The 14,436-nt window shown below is 45.6% G+C and overlaps 1 protein-coding gene across 1 annotated transcript in view; it reads right to left on the bottom strand.

Annotated features, from left to right (window-relative positions):
- The window catches only part of PSKH1 (protein serine kinase H1), a 35,617-nt gene extending 21,752 nt beyond the window's left edge, over window positions 1-13,865 (bottom strand). Inside the window, exons 1-2 of the mRNA XM_077132794.1 lie at window positions 13,757-13,865; window positions 1,413-2,439 (exon numbers count right to left, since the gene is read on the bottom strand). Coding sequence (XP_076988909.1) covers window positions 1,413-2,369 — 957 coding nt within the window. The 5' untranslated portion in view covers window positions 2,370-2,439; window positions 13,757-13,865. The remainder of the gene's footprint in view (window positions 1-1,412; window positions 2,440-13,756) is intronic.
- Window positions 13,866-14,436: the final 571 nt, after the last annotated feature.

Below are 14,436 nucleotides of genomic sequence, written 5' to 3'. Positions count from 1 at the left end.
GAAATGCTGCTCCAGTCTGCAATCCCTGGCAGGAAAGCTGGACTACAGAAGGGAGTTGGTACTAGAGCCTCAGGAGGCCCAGGCCTGAGAATACTCTGTGGGAAGTACTTTTTAGGGGGCATTCTGGGGGCGCGGGCCTGTCTTGGCAAAATCCTGTTATCCTGCAAAGCTCACCTCACCTTCCACATAACACTGTGACATTCTTCTCTTCACAGCCTCCCTGAGCAGTCCATTATGTTTATGGAATTACCACCAAGCATTAGCCTTGTTTCACACCCAGTCAGCCTCCTTCCTAAGGACTAACCAATTCTTACTTTTTCTATACCTTCCTTTGGCTTCCAGCACAGTGTTGAAACCTAACAGAATTTTTTTAGGTATAAGGATACAGCAGAACCAAAGACAGAAACCAACGGCCTGCAGGTTGAATCTGGCCCACAGATTAGCATCTGTGTCAACACCTTGTATGTCATACAAGGTGTTGCTTAAATACCTTGAATTAGATTTCAACATTTTAAGATCAGATGATTTTGTGGGGGTGGGGTGGAGGGGTGGAGATTAGATATCTGGCTTCCTTTTTCAAAATTCAGGTCGGGGCACATAGGGTTCTCATCTCTGCCCTGGAAAACCAGACAGAGTCAAGAAGCAGCTGCCCCCCAAGCAGGGCACATTCACTCTAGCTTGCCCCGGCCCCCTTCACCCAGTTTTAGGCTCACTTGCAGATGCGGTGGACCACTCCTGTGCACACTGACAGCTTCCCGCTGCCAATGCTTGCATCTCTCTGCTTCTTTGCCTGAGGACTTTCTCCAGCACTAACTGGCATTCATGAAAGCCCAGAAATACCAGGGATTTAACGCCCCCGAAGATATCCTCAATCCATGAGATACAGGAGTCGGTGAATTTTTTTTAAACACCCTTTTCGGGCCATGGTGGCTCAGCAGGCAGAGTTCTTGCCTGCCGTGCCGGAGACCCAGATCTGTTTTCCAGTGCCTGCTCGTGCAAAAAAAAAAAAAAAAAACAAAACACCCCCCTTCTCTGTCCTTCAGTGGTATCATTCTGAGGCTCATTCTATATGATTACTCCCAGGGTCCCCAGTGGCCTGCAGTGCTAGTCCACTCCTGAATATACTTTTACTGGCTTTCTCACTTCACTGTCTTACTCTCCCTACTCCTTCATTTGTTCTTACTGAAACTGCATTCTAAATGACTTATCAGCTCCCACGTCCTTGTCTTAAGCTTCACTTTTGGAGGAACCCAAACTAATCCACTCTGCTAGGCTCACTTCATCATTTTACATTACTTGCCTGGTCTCAAAAGTATGGCCCACAGAGCATATCTCTTTGAAAAAGAGCTACAAGATATAGCCTCCTCCTTGGGCCCCCCTACATTCCCTGGACAGGGGCAGGGCAGACTCACCTCCCCCAAGTAACTGTACTTGCCCCTGAGGATCTGCCGGTACAACCGGGTGCGGTTGTCATCCTCAAAGGGCATTGTGCCACTGAGCAGAATGTAGGCGATGACCCCCAGTGCCCACATGTCTACTGAGTTGGTGTAGGGCTTGCGGACCAGCACCTCAGGGGCAATGTACTCGGGAGTGCCACAGGTGGTCTTCATCAGGCAGTCGTCACCCTTCTTACGGGCACTGGCCAAACCAAAGTCAGTGATGATGATCTTGGAGTCAGTGCCAGGGTGGTAATAGAGCAGGTTCTCAGGCTTGAGGTCTCGGTGTGTGATACCCAGCGCGTGCAGATACCGGACACCATCCAGCACCATCTGCAGAACCCGCGTGGCATCACGCTCAGTAAAAGAACCTTTGGCGATTATGCGGTCAAAAAGCTCTCCTCCAGTGGCCAGCTCCATCACCATGTACACGCGCTCCTGCGTCTCAAACACTTCCACTAGTTGGATGATGTTGGCATGGCGTACTCGGCGCAATACACGCAACTCTGACTCGCACACCTCCCTCCCCTCTCGGTACTTGGTCTCGATCATCTTGATGGCATATGGCTGACGACTTGCCCGGTGCTCCACACGGACTACCCGGCTGAAGCTGCCTCGGCCAATCAGGGCTTTGATGTCATACTTGGCTGTCACACGAGGGTCGAACTTTGCCCTGTACTTGGCCACCCGGGCCCGGCGTGGTGGTTCTGAGGGAGGCTCTGTGTGGCCAGCAGCAGGGGTTCCAATGCAGGGTTGTGCATGCTGATTAGCTGCTGGGAACCCAGCTTTGAGAGGGCCAACACTATTCACTTCTGTGATGAAGTGCTCATACACATCATTCTTGGTGCCACTGAAGGGCTCCACCTTCTTAACCAGATCCAGCTGGACATCCTTAGGTGGCTCAGGAAGGACCTTGCTTGTCCCACAGCCCATCACGGACTCGGGAGCATTCTCTCCAGCAAGGCTGGCAGGACCTGCTCTGCAGGTAGTGCCCCGTTTACACCTACACAGACAGAAGAGAGGGCAAGTCAGCCTAGCTGGGAATACCTCTGAAGGGACACGAGCGATACTCTTCTCTGCCTCCCCTCCACACACCAATGGCCTATAATGTGTCCTTCCTCCATGCCTCTCAGCCCCTCAGAGACTCCAGAGGACTTATCTCAGCCCTCCTCTCTCATCTTGGCATGCTCGTGGCTTCAACCAGGAATGTGCAGCTCATCCCCAAATCACTGTGTCCATCTCTATCTGCCCTACTGCTGCCCCAGACACCCCCTGTTTCTGTTTCTCCCCTCCTGACCTACACTATCAATGGTGCAACCCTATTCTCAGGCACCTGGACCCACATACAGTACCCGTTCTACGCTTCTTCACGCCCACCGCATCACCACAGCTCAGGCCCCCTCACTACCTCTGCAACTTCTACAGCAGTCTCACCTCCAATTCTCCCCCATAACAATCTACCCAACACAACCCAGCAAGATTAATCTCAGAAGCACAAATCTCATATGCCATACCCCTGTTCACTTCCCACTGGGTAAAGTCCAAACTCCTTGATGAGACAGTTAAGGCTCTTTACAGTAAGTTCCAGTGGATTTCTCCCACTTTACTACTCTCTATGCTTCCTTCATCTATTCCACATTCCACTTGAACACACCATATATATGCCATATTTTCACATCCCTGAAAGTTTGAACTTTCTCTTCTCTTAGTCAGCCATACTAAGCCTTATACAACTTCTAAGACACAATTCAAATGATAGCTCACCCAGGAAGCCTTCCACGATGCCCCAGTTGACGTGATGTCCCTCTTTCCTTTCTCTGAATCCCACGGCCTAGAATTTGGTTCTCTAAAGATTCATCTTGCTTGCTGCTGGTGGTCACAATTCTCATGTCTCTCCAGGTGCCCTGCTCAAAGTCATGTCCACTGAAGGTGACCAATACACATCACTCCAAGAAGGAAAGGCATTATGCTCACCTACACACTCACATGGCTGGGGTTACCCTAAATCACAGCCTGTCACCAGATTTCTCACACGTCTACAGGAGGAATTAGGACAATTTTTTCCTTCATTTTTCTGTAGTTTCTGGAACTTTTATGTTGAGGTTTTACTTTTCTACTTTAGAAAATAATTAAATTTGAAAAAGAAGATAGCCCTTCCCACTCAACAGGCATCTACTTAATCTCAGCATCCCATAACAGCCCCCTCACCTTGCCTCTTAATTAACCTAGACCTAGCCTGAGTAAGACTGAAGACCTGCCTCTAATAGGGTTCCTTGAAGGGAAGATGGCTTTGGCCCCTGAATGCTCAGAGTATAGGTTCAATGGAGGGTCTGGATGGAAAACTGGGTCTGAGCATCATGGCCTTGGCTTACACTTCCCTGGCATCTGATTCTCATGCTACTCTTCAGTCCTGAGAGAGGAGCTGAACCCACACTTGTCTCAGCTGTCCCTGCTTCTACCCTCCTCCCTACTTTGCCTGGATCTGAGTTAAATTCCCACGTTTTTTAAATGTTAAAATCATTCCTCTTATTATTCTGACTCATCTTTTCTGAAACAGGGGTGTGGAGTGTTGGAGGCCTGCTGTCCAAAGCCATTACCCACCAGGGCTCTGCTTCTCCAAGGCAGAGGGGGAGCCCTGGCCTTCAAGACCTCTTGTAGGGGTTGACACCCCCTGCAGCAAACAACAAACCACAGACCTGGGTCTCTGCCCCAACCTCACTCTTTGCTTGGTGGCTCTTCCACTACTTTGCTAATGTACCATCTCTACCCTGACAATTTTAACACCCTATTCCAAGCTTTCTCATTTCCTCAGTTCACTACATGGATAGTTGAAATCCCACTCAGGCCCAGAGTGGGTTGGAATAAATCCCAGTGAACTTGGGATCACAAGCCTCAGCACACTGCCAGGAGAGAACTGTCAAACTAGCCTGGGCTTCATTCAAGAGGGGGAAGGGGATATCGGAGAGGAACACTGGAATCTCCACCTAGATGTGACTCAGGACAGGACAGGACATTCTGCGTCCTTGGAATAAGAATCAAGCAGCCTCTCCCATTTGCTTCTCAGACAGAGCTGTTCTAACCACTTAAAGCTTGGGCTTAAGTAAGATCCTGAACAAAATCAAGAACTCGAGTTACTACTTTCCAGAGGTCACCACCTTTCTATCCTAGGATGTCCTCCTCCTATTCTATTTGACGGCCCTATGGATTGAAGAAGAGAGTAAGAATTTCCTAATTAATTACTTCAAGCAGAACTGGAAGTGAAATGATCAATTCAGAGCAAACATTTATTGAACAACTAGTAAGTGTTAAGAATACAGGAATAGAGAAGACAAGGTCCAATGAAGATTATATTTTACATACACACACACACACTAAATCAAACAAAACATGGTCAATAAACTCACAGTCTAAATGGAGAGAAAACCTAAAAAGCAGATCAACATAGCATGGTAAGTGTTAAGCTTGAGAAACAAGAGTAGAATACATGCAGTGATGCAGCAGTCAGGGGCAGCTCTCTGAAAGAGATGACCCCAAGCTGAATCTTGAAGCAAGAAGGAGGTAGGTGAGGAAAGGTGGGCTTGGAGTTTCAGAAAGAGAGAATAACACACTCCAAGACCCAGAGGCCTAGAAGAGGAACGTGCCTGAGAATGGGTAGTTGGTAATGCAAAGACTGAGGTGCTGAAGTTTTGGAAGGTCAGCAGGAACCAGGTAATGGAGAGCAGCACATGTCATAATGAGGAGCCAGGACCTTCGTAGCTACTGACGAGTTTTACCAGGAAAAGTAAGGCAACCAAATCTGTGTTTACAAAGAGGTGCAAAGTTGGGTGGAAGGAATGTCAAAATGGACAAGAAGTGTCAGTGAGGAGAATGGTACCTGGGACAATAGGGTGGGATCAAGAAATGGCAGCAGCAGAACTGACAGGACTGGAAGCTGTACATAGGAAGTGAAAGGGAGAATGAGGGTGGCACTCCACTTCCAGGCTTGGTCTCCTGAGCAAAAGGGTCAGCGTATAGCAGGAGCGCAGGTTTGGAAAGCAGGATGTTACCTGTGGAACATCCGAGTGACATTCACTGCAGATCAATGGATGTAGAGTCTAAACTGACATTTGTAAAAAGGTCAGGGCCAGAGATTCCATGATTGTAGTACTTGGAACCTAGGAGGCAACACCGTCACTCTACCTCCTTGTGAAGCCCACAAATGATACCATTAAAGGAAGCAGAGGGAGACCCAGGCAGGTTTTGCTATGGCACCTTGGGGGGTCATGGGGAATTCCCAGAGGCCATCACATTTCAGAAAATCAAGGGCCTGAATTTCAGGTGATGAGACAGATACTGACCAAGGTGGCCAACTCTTTCAAGGAACAAGCTCATCACTGAAACACACCCAAAACCTTGATTACAAATCCATCAGATAAAAGGGAGAAATGTGGGGACCAGAGATTAACGGCTTGAGTTTTAACCAGTGTATCAATATGATTCTCAGCAGAATGAGGTTTGTTTTTCCTCACAGGAGAGGAAAAGATTCCTCCAAAAACACAAGGCTGTTCAAAATTTGCTGCAGTTCTCACCCAAATGCTCAGGAAGTCCCACATAGCAGCTCATGACAGCTTAGGAAATAACAGTTTAAGCAAAGGCACTAAAAACAATACTCTTTTTCACAGAGGCCAAAGATTAGAATTATGGACTCTGGAATTTTGCAGACTCATCTCCTCTGTCAGAGAAAATAAAAAACCTCAATGCATAAGGGGCTGAAGCTTGGGAAAAGGATAAGTCTTTTTTTTTTTTAATGAGTCTCTCTACATATATGTACTTCTATATCTACACACACACACACACACACACACACACACACAGAGGCAAATATGTGATATGTATATCATAGGCAATTTTGCTTACAATGTATTTTGGGGGGGGGTGTGCATGGGTTGGGAATCGAACCCAGGTCTCCCACATGGCAGGCAAGAATTCTTGCAGGGAATTACCCATGCACCCCTTGGAAAAGGGTAGCTCTTGGGCCTGTATTCCTGAGGCAGAACAGAGGCCCCTGACCTCCAAGACCAAACTAAGGTTTACAAACAAAAAGTCCTGATTTTCCACTTGAAACAAACAAAGCCTGCACAGGGATCTAAAGTCAGCAGTAAGAGAGCCAAGGATTTTCCCTTTCTGACCTTCCTTCTTCCTTCCTTGGACATAGTTTCTTTCAGATTCCTTCCAACTACAAACTGCAAGTGGAGGATGCCAGCTCTGAGGGGAAGGCATGGGCATTAGCCTCAGTGATCCCCACTGCTCCATACTCCAATCACATCTGTTAAATCCTCCTTCCACATTGGCTTAATGAAAAGGCAGACCTAAGGACAGGGAAGGTGACTGGCAAAACCCTTTCTGGGAAGGGAGACAGAGGCTTTCCTATGTGTATCCCCAGAAGAGTGACCCATATGAGGGTGGATGAGAGTGTGTGAGGAAAGGTTCAAGAAGAGACCCCCCCCAGGAGAGTCAGACTATGCCAGCTCTAACAAGTCCCCATTCTCTTTCACAACCCCAACCCTAATACATTTTACATAAAGTAGCTGACTCTTCATATCCTCACCTCCTAACCTGATCCAAAGCACTCTATAAGGAAGGCAAGTGCTTTGATGAAAGTATGACATGGGCATGAGGACAGAGCTCTGCCGTCCCCACTGACACACTACATAAATGACAAGCCAAGAAAGGTCAAGAGACTTGTTCAAAGCCACTCAGAGAATAGTGGCCAAGCATGGAACCAAATCTCCTTGTTCCCCTTCTAGGGCTCCTTCCACCACACAGGAAAGATTCCAGTAGTGCCCAGGGCCTAGCAGAGCTCAGCCTTACAAGGTCAAGACATTAATCTTCTCCATACGCTGAGTTGGTGAATCAACAAACCTGTACTGAGGACCTTTTCTGAAGGATCTGTCTTCTTAAACCTCCATTCCAAGTACAATCTAGGTTGTGTTGTTCACTGTTCTACTCTGGATTGCCTTTAATCACAGTTGTCAACTCTCGAAGGGGTCACTAGATTTCTAGAACTCCCCCGGCAATCAGCAAAGTGATAAACTCAGAGCAGGCAGTGTTTGTTAATAATAAATGAAAGGTGGTCTGGCTCTCAGATTTCTATTTGTTGCAAGGCAACAATCCCAGAACCTCAGAAATTTTCAAGTGGTGGGAAGAGGCCAGACTGGTGGTTAAATCAGAGCCATGGGTGCCTGTGTAAATGTCCTCCACAAGAAATCCCCATCTCTCAGCTCTGTTTGGGTCTTTCAGATTGTTTATCTGAACCCCAAGTCAAGTTTGTGCACAAGCCGCTAGACCTGACCCGATCTGTGGACGGAGGGCAGGGTCCCAGGAACAGAGAACAAGACTGGATCGTGAAACAATTTCACGGTCACAGAAGCTCAGGCTGTGGACATCTCCCCTCAGGGGCCCACAGGCACCAAGACCTCTCCACACACATATACCTGCCCTGACATCCCCTGCAAGACTTTTCTCCAACGCAAAGCTTCACAACTTTTTGCCTATAGAGATCTCTATATTCTGCTCTCACCTTTTAAAAGACTGTCTACAAAATAAAGTAGTAATCTCTCAGTAATCCCAGTAATACGTAACTGTTAAACAGCACTTCTATCATGAGGCAAATCAAGATACCATACAAAGAATCCTCTCACTTTAGACGAGTACTCCTATACCAGGATCTCTGTGGCCTTAGGAAGCACTGTATGATTCTGCTTTTTGAAACGGGGAACTGACATGGGATCCAGCAATTCCATTTCCAGAAATAATACAATAAAACTACATGGGTCCAAAGATACATTTGTACAACAAAGCTTATGGCAGAACCTTTAATAATGAAAAATTAGCAACCACCCCAAAATTCATCAATTAGGAAATGATTAGATTAAGATACAGTCATATAATGGAATGTTCTGTAGCTGTTGAACAGAATGAGGTAATATCATATATACTGACAAGGAAAATAGCAGTGACTGAACAATTTTATTGAGTAGCTACATGCCAGGATTCATGTCTGTGATATATTATAAGTAGTTTAAAAGAATATGTAAAAAGCTTATCCAATGAGAGATTTTAAAAAGTTATAGCATAAACATATGGAAAAAATATTCTGGAAGAGTGCAAGAGAAACTGTTAACAGTGATCACCTCTGGGGTGTGGGAACTGAGGGGACTGGTTGCAGGAAAGAAGGGGGCTTTTACTTCAAACTTTACATAGTTCTGTGCTGTTGTTTTATTTTTAAATTACCACCACACATTACACTTTTAAAAGTTATTTTAATAAAAATATGCATCATAGAATTGCATACACTAATATATACATAAGAAAAAAAGGTGGAGAAGTATACAATAAATTATTAAAATGCTTGTGTCTAAAGACACTTTCTGCAGAATTGACTCCTATGAAGTTTTAACTCTTTTTTTCTTGGAGGTTTCCTTTATTGAGACAATAAACTCCCTTCAAATTTTTATATACATAAAGTTTACCCATTGTAAGATTTAATATCTATACTTGTATGATTTTTAATACATTAACATTTTTGCTGTGCAAACATCACCAACCTCCAGTTTTAGAACATTTCCATCACCCCAAAAAGTTCCCTCATGGCCAACTGTTTTAACTTCTAATGTTATTTCATAATAAAAATTGTTATGACTTCTTTTTAAAAATATAGTAACTTGGGAACTCCACTTCTTCCTTTAAGAACTCCAGCTGGGTTCCACTGCTCCAAAAGGTAAAAGTTAGTGGGCAGACCTGCCTCCTACGTGGGACATGACATCCAGTGATGAAAGTCTCCCTGGCATTGTGGGAGATGATTCCCAGAAATAAGTCTTGCCCTAGCACTATGGGATCAACAATGCCATCCTGCCCAAATGAGGAAAGAAGTGTAACAAATAAGGTATTAGTGGCTGAGAGAGTTTAAATAGAGTTGAAAGACTACTCTGGAGGTCACTCTTAAGCAAGCTTCAGTTAGCCACTGCTGCCTACCATAACTTGCCAAATCCCAACCAAAACCATTCCTGCCAGTCTAAAGAACACTTAGGGTATTACATAAGATTCTACAAAGGTTCCAAGTACTAAGGCAACTTTCCAGAAACCTACAACCTCCAGGTGGGTCCCTGGACAAGTCCCCAAATGCAGAGGGGACAATCTCTCCAGAACATCAACTAGCTCCATCCCCATATCCCATTATTATCAACAGCCCTTCCAACAAGAAAAAGTTAAGAGTAGGAGAAAGAGCAAAGGTGATGGTGGAGTTATACAGAGAAGGTAGGGTTTAACAAATGAGTATGATTGCTGAATCATTGTACTGATACTTCTTTTAGCTTCCAGTATCTTTGTGCAGCTAGAAGTAAAAACCTAAAATTGTGGAATTGTGATCCATACCAAATTCTGAAATCTGGTCTACAACTAATTTTTGCAATGTGCTTTAAAATTTATTGGGTTTTTTTGTATATATGTTATTTTTCACAAAACAGAAAAAAAAAATTCCTTCTAGCTTCCAGTGTCCTGGAGCAGCTAGAAGGAAAAATCTGAAATAGTAGATTGGTAACCCATAACAAAGTCTGAAATCTGTTCTGTAACTACTTGTTAAAGTGTCCTTTGAAAATTATTGCTTTTTCTTAACAATTTTTATTGTTATATTTAAAAAAAAAAACTGTTATATTTAACAATAACAAATGTTTAAAAAAAAAAGTTGGTGGGCAAAGACGTGCTGGTGGTCTGGGCCCTGGATTTGCAACTGGTGCCTGCAAGGCAATCTTGTAAAGGATTGTTTTTAACAGAGGAGCCTGGCCTAACTTCGGGCAGTTAGAGTTAGAATTGAATTGCATTGTAGTTGTTGGTTGAAGTTTTTGCAGTCTTTGTAGTTGATATCGGAAGTTATTGAATTTATTTTAGTCTAATAATTCAGGAAACCTACTCTTCCTTTAAGGACTCCAGCTGGGTACCACTGTTCCAGATGATAACTGTTGGTGGTGCTAAGTAAAATAAAAAGGCTGCCTATATTGGACATCGCTGGGAGGGATACCTTTTCTGAGAAAGGATTTTCCAGAAGACAAAGACAACTGACCTGCAGGGATCTTCTGAGAAAACAGAACAATGGTATGTGCCCTACAGAACCTCAATAAGCAACTGCCAGGGGAGATAACCTGTCAGGCTGGGCATACCACACTAACCATTGTATTATCTGCTCCCCACTCTGTAAGACCCCATTGTGTAAAACGGAAACAGTGTTAGCTATCAGAACATTCCCACTCTTGCTTTAGTGTTCACCCTATATGCTTCCCCTTTCCACCGGCTTAGCAGAGCTCCCTTCTACTTTCCGAATGGGATGCTGCCCGATTCATGAACTGCTCAACAAAGCTGTGAGACTCTAAATTACATGAAAAGTTTCTCTTCTAACTGTGGCAGAGATCTCTGCCTTAGGGCTGAAAGAGAAGTTCAAAAATTTGCCCTGTCCTTGTCATTTTACTATGACTCCAAATGCATTTACGACATCCCACACACTGCTCATCATTGCCAGAAATACAGACCCTGGCAATGTACCTGGAGTTCTTCCTCAAAACTCCCAAGGTTCAACCCACAAATATTTACTGAGCTCCTGCTGTGGGTCAGGAACTCTGCTGGGGGCTATGACAGACAAAAAGAAGTCAGCCATAGACTGCTCTCAAGGAATTCACAGTACAGATAGTTCCACCCCAAGAGTCATTGGATCCATTACTCTTATCATGCCCTAAGAGGCCACTTTAAGGCTGGCAGGCTGGAAGGGGTCCCTCTGAGATAATTTCCCCCCAGCAAATGAAAACACCCACATTTTTTTTCCTCAGCATCACATGAGACACCATGGCAACAGAGGGGCTGTACCAAGAATGAGCTCAGTGATGACCAAGCCAACACAAACCAGCTTAATATTGAGTAAGATTCCTGGAAGGGAAAGGAGTACAAATAAATAAGTCTCTCTCCAGTTCTCAATAAGCAGAATCGCTGCCCTTCTTCCAGGGCTGTACTTCCCCAATTTTTTTCATGCCAGAGGATAATACTATTGTAGAGTCAACAGAGACAGCTGTTCTCAGCTACTCTGAAGTTTTGATATTTAGCACACCTATAGTCCATCTGCATCACTTAGCTAGGAAGCTCTGAAGAGGATCAAAATTGCCCATGTAACCTTCTCATGCTTGCAAAATAAAACAGAAAGCCAAACCAAAGTCTCATTTAACTATGAACTCATGACTGACAGAAAAACCCAGCAACTATTTCAGATTCCATGGACACTACGATCTGCATTCCACTCTCGGGCCAAACAAAACTGAGCTGAAGAACAATTACAGTTCAGTCTCAGAGGCAAACAGGTTTCCAAAAGGCTGCACTTCCTCCAGCTCATTTACACAATTTAACAAGCCCAGGAACTCCAATTAGCTTATTGGAGACAATGTGCTTATTCAGCAAGTCCACCCTCTGATGAGTCAGCATTTCAAATCTCTTCTAAGGGAATGGCCAACTGCAAATGCCCTGGGCAGACACAAAGTTTTTGTCAGAGCCTTCCCTAGTGTCCAGAAATGATTTTGAGGAAATCACATAACACAAGGAAGCTGTCTACACGTAATTCAGTCTGAAGAGCTGGAGTACCTTCAGAGTGTGAAAACGGACAAGTTCTGGGAAGAAAAACCATTAGCAATGACACTCGCTTCCATTTACCGAGTTCAACTGTGCTAAGCATTTTATATGCACTATATCAACCCTCACTGCAACCACATTAAGTAGGCATGATTATTTCTATTCTCTAATGAAGAAACTAGGACTCAGAGAGCCTCAAGATCCTACAAAAGACAGAAATTGAATCCAGGTCTTTCTGACTTTACCTAAAGCTCATGTTTCTAATCACCAAACCATACTGCCTCCCTAAGGTATGGGCAATTGAGACTGCAACAGAATCCACAAGACACATCCACCCTTCCAGAGTTTCCTCCATTTCCTGTGGCAATAACAAAGAACTCCAACCAGGAAGCTGAATGAGGTCACCTGGGGAGCTTTTTCAAAATTCAAATTCCCATCTCAGATCTTCTGAATCAAAACCTTAAGAACTGAGACACTTGAATTTCTATCTTGAAACCCTCTCCCAAGATATCTTAGTCCATCAAAGTTGAAAAAGATGTATCCTCTATGCACATGCGTAAACATGCACGTGCACACAGACGCATGCACACAGGAGATGCATGTGCTCACCTCAGATACTAGCTCCTGACAGGTATTCACAATGCAGCTGAATGTGTTTCCACTGTTAAATTAGCAACCTATTTCAGTCCCTTCAGAAATGTTTCTGGAGCACCTACTTCATGTCAGGAACAGAGGCAGACACTCTGATGGAGAGAAGACAGAACCCTCATTCTCAAGGGTCTCTCCATCAAGTGACATATGATATACTCAGTAATAGCAGTATGGATAAAAGAACACAGGAGCCAATGGTTAAGTGTACAGTGAAGGACGCTTTTCCAAAGAAGTGATATTTAGGATGGATTTTAAAAGACACACTGTTTTCCATACTGGGGGGTGGGGGGGTGGGGTGGAAGGAATAATATTACAAATTGAGAAAACTGCCTATCTGAAGCACAAAGGTATTAAAACCAAAGCGCTAAAAGGAGACTCAAACAGAGTATAATGTGCCCAGGTGTTGACTACTGGGTTAGGCCTCTACTAAAGTATAAAGACCACTGAAAGCTTTGATGAGAAGCTAGGCCTTATCTACAGCCATCAAGGTGCCAGTTTAGGCATTGGAGGACTTATTCAAACTTGCAGGTGGGAACGATCACTTCAAAAGCTTCAAGTAGACGGGGCCGGGAGTGGTGCTGGGCTTCCCCTTGCAGGTAGAAGGATAACAGAACTGCCAAGCAATCGACCGGGCTGGACCCTGGCCGGCCTTTTTCCAGCCTGGGCAAGGAAGAGATCAACTGCTCCACCAGCCCTTAATGTTTAGTCGTAAAGGAGGAGTATAGGGCAGGTGTCGGACGCCAGAGATAGTGAGTACAACCAAGCTGGTTCACCGCGCGTCTCACGGGCTACGCAGCGCGACAGCACGTTTGGAGATCCGTGCAGCTTCAGACACCGGGGATCCCGAGTGGCCATCTCCCGGTATGCTCCCCGGCCCGGAGGCCCCGCAGGCCCCGCGGACCTCGGTGTGCCGGTCACGGGCCGAGGACTCCGGGTTAACCAGGGTCAGGCCCCGGTGTACCAAGAAAAAGGCAGCTCGTCCGCCCCTCCCGCCTCTCGGGCTGTCGCCCTGGGCCGCGCCGCCTCACCTCGCGCGGGCGGCGGGCTCTTCGGCGTCTCATCAGCTCTACCGACCATTTCACGGCCGCGGCTACAGCCGCCACCGCTGCCGCCATACTCAGGCGTCGGCGTCGTGGCGTCATCACAGCGCGCTCCCGACGCCCAAACAAACACGGACCGCCCGCTGGGCGTGTCGGGGGTGGGGGTGGGGGGTGGGGGGTGGGGGGGTGGAGGGGTGGAGGGGAAGGGCGGACTCCTGATTGTCAGTCTACGCGAACGGCGGCGCGCCAAGCACGGGCTGCCAATCAACGCCTCCAGGACTGGGGTGGGCCCTTTGCCCGAGGGGATCTACCTGTCCCTCAAAGTAGCTGGGCTGTGGGGTGGGTCAAGGAGCTGTGCTAGAAAGAGGAAGGACCGCAGGCAGTACATTTCTGGCTGGGAGATATGAGGCTCTGTAGTGCAAGGTTGGGGGCACGGAGCTTTTAAAAAAATAGGGGTTTCTAGAAATGCCTCTGGAACTCTACAAAGGATTGATTAAAATTTTATTAACAAATTTTTTAAATTAAAATTTAAAAATTACTCAGATGTGTTGAATTTGGCCTTCATCACAGTGGAGTTGCAAATATTTAACTTGAGGATTGGTGAGGTCACTTCATTATAATGTGATTTTCTTGGTTGTAATTTATTTTTGTTGTTATTGAATTTAAGT

This window comes from Tamandua tetradactyla, chromosome 16 (genome assembly GCF_023851605.1).
Source record: "Tamandua tetradactyla isolate mTamTet1 chromosome 16, mTamTet1.pri, whole genome shotgun sequence".
Taxonomy (NCBI): domain Eukaryota; kingdom Metazoa; phylum Chordata; class Mammalia; order Pilosa; family Myrmecophagidae; genus Tamandua; species Tamandua tetradactyla.
This window is presented reverse-complemented; position numbering and strand designations above follow the sequence as displayed.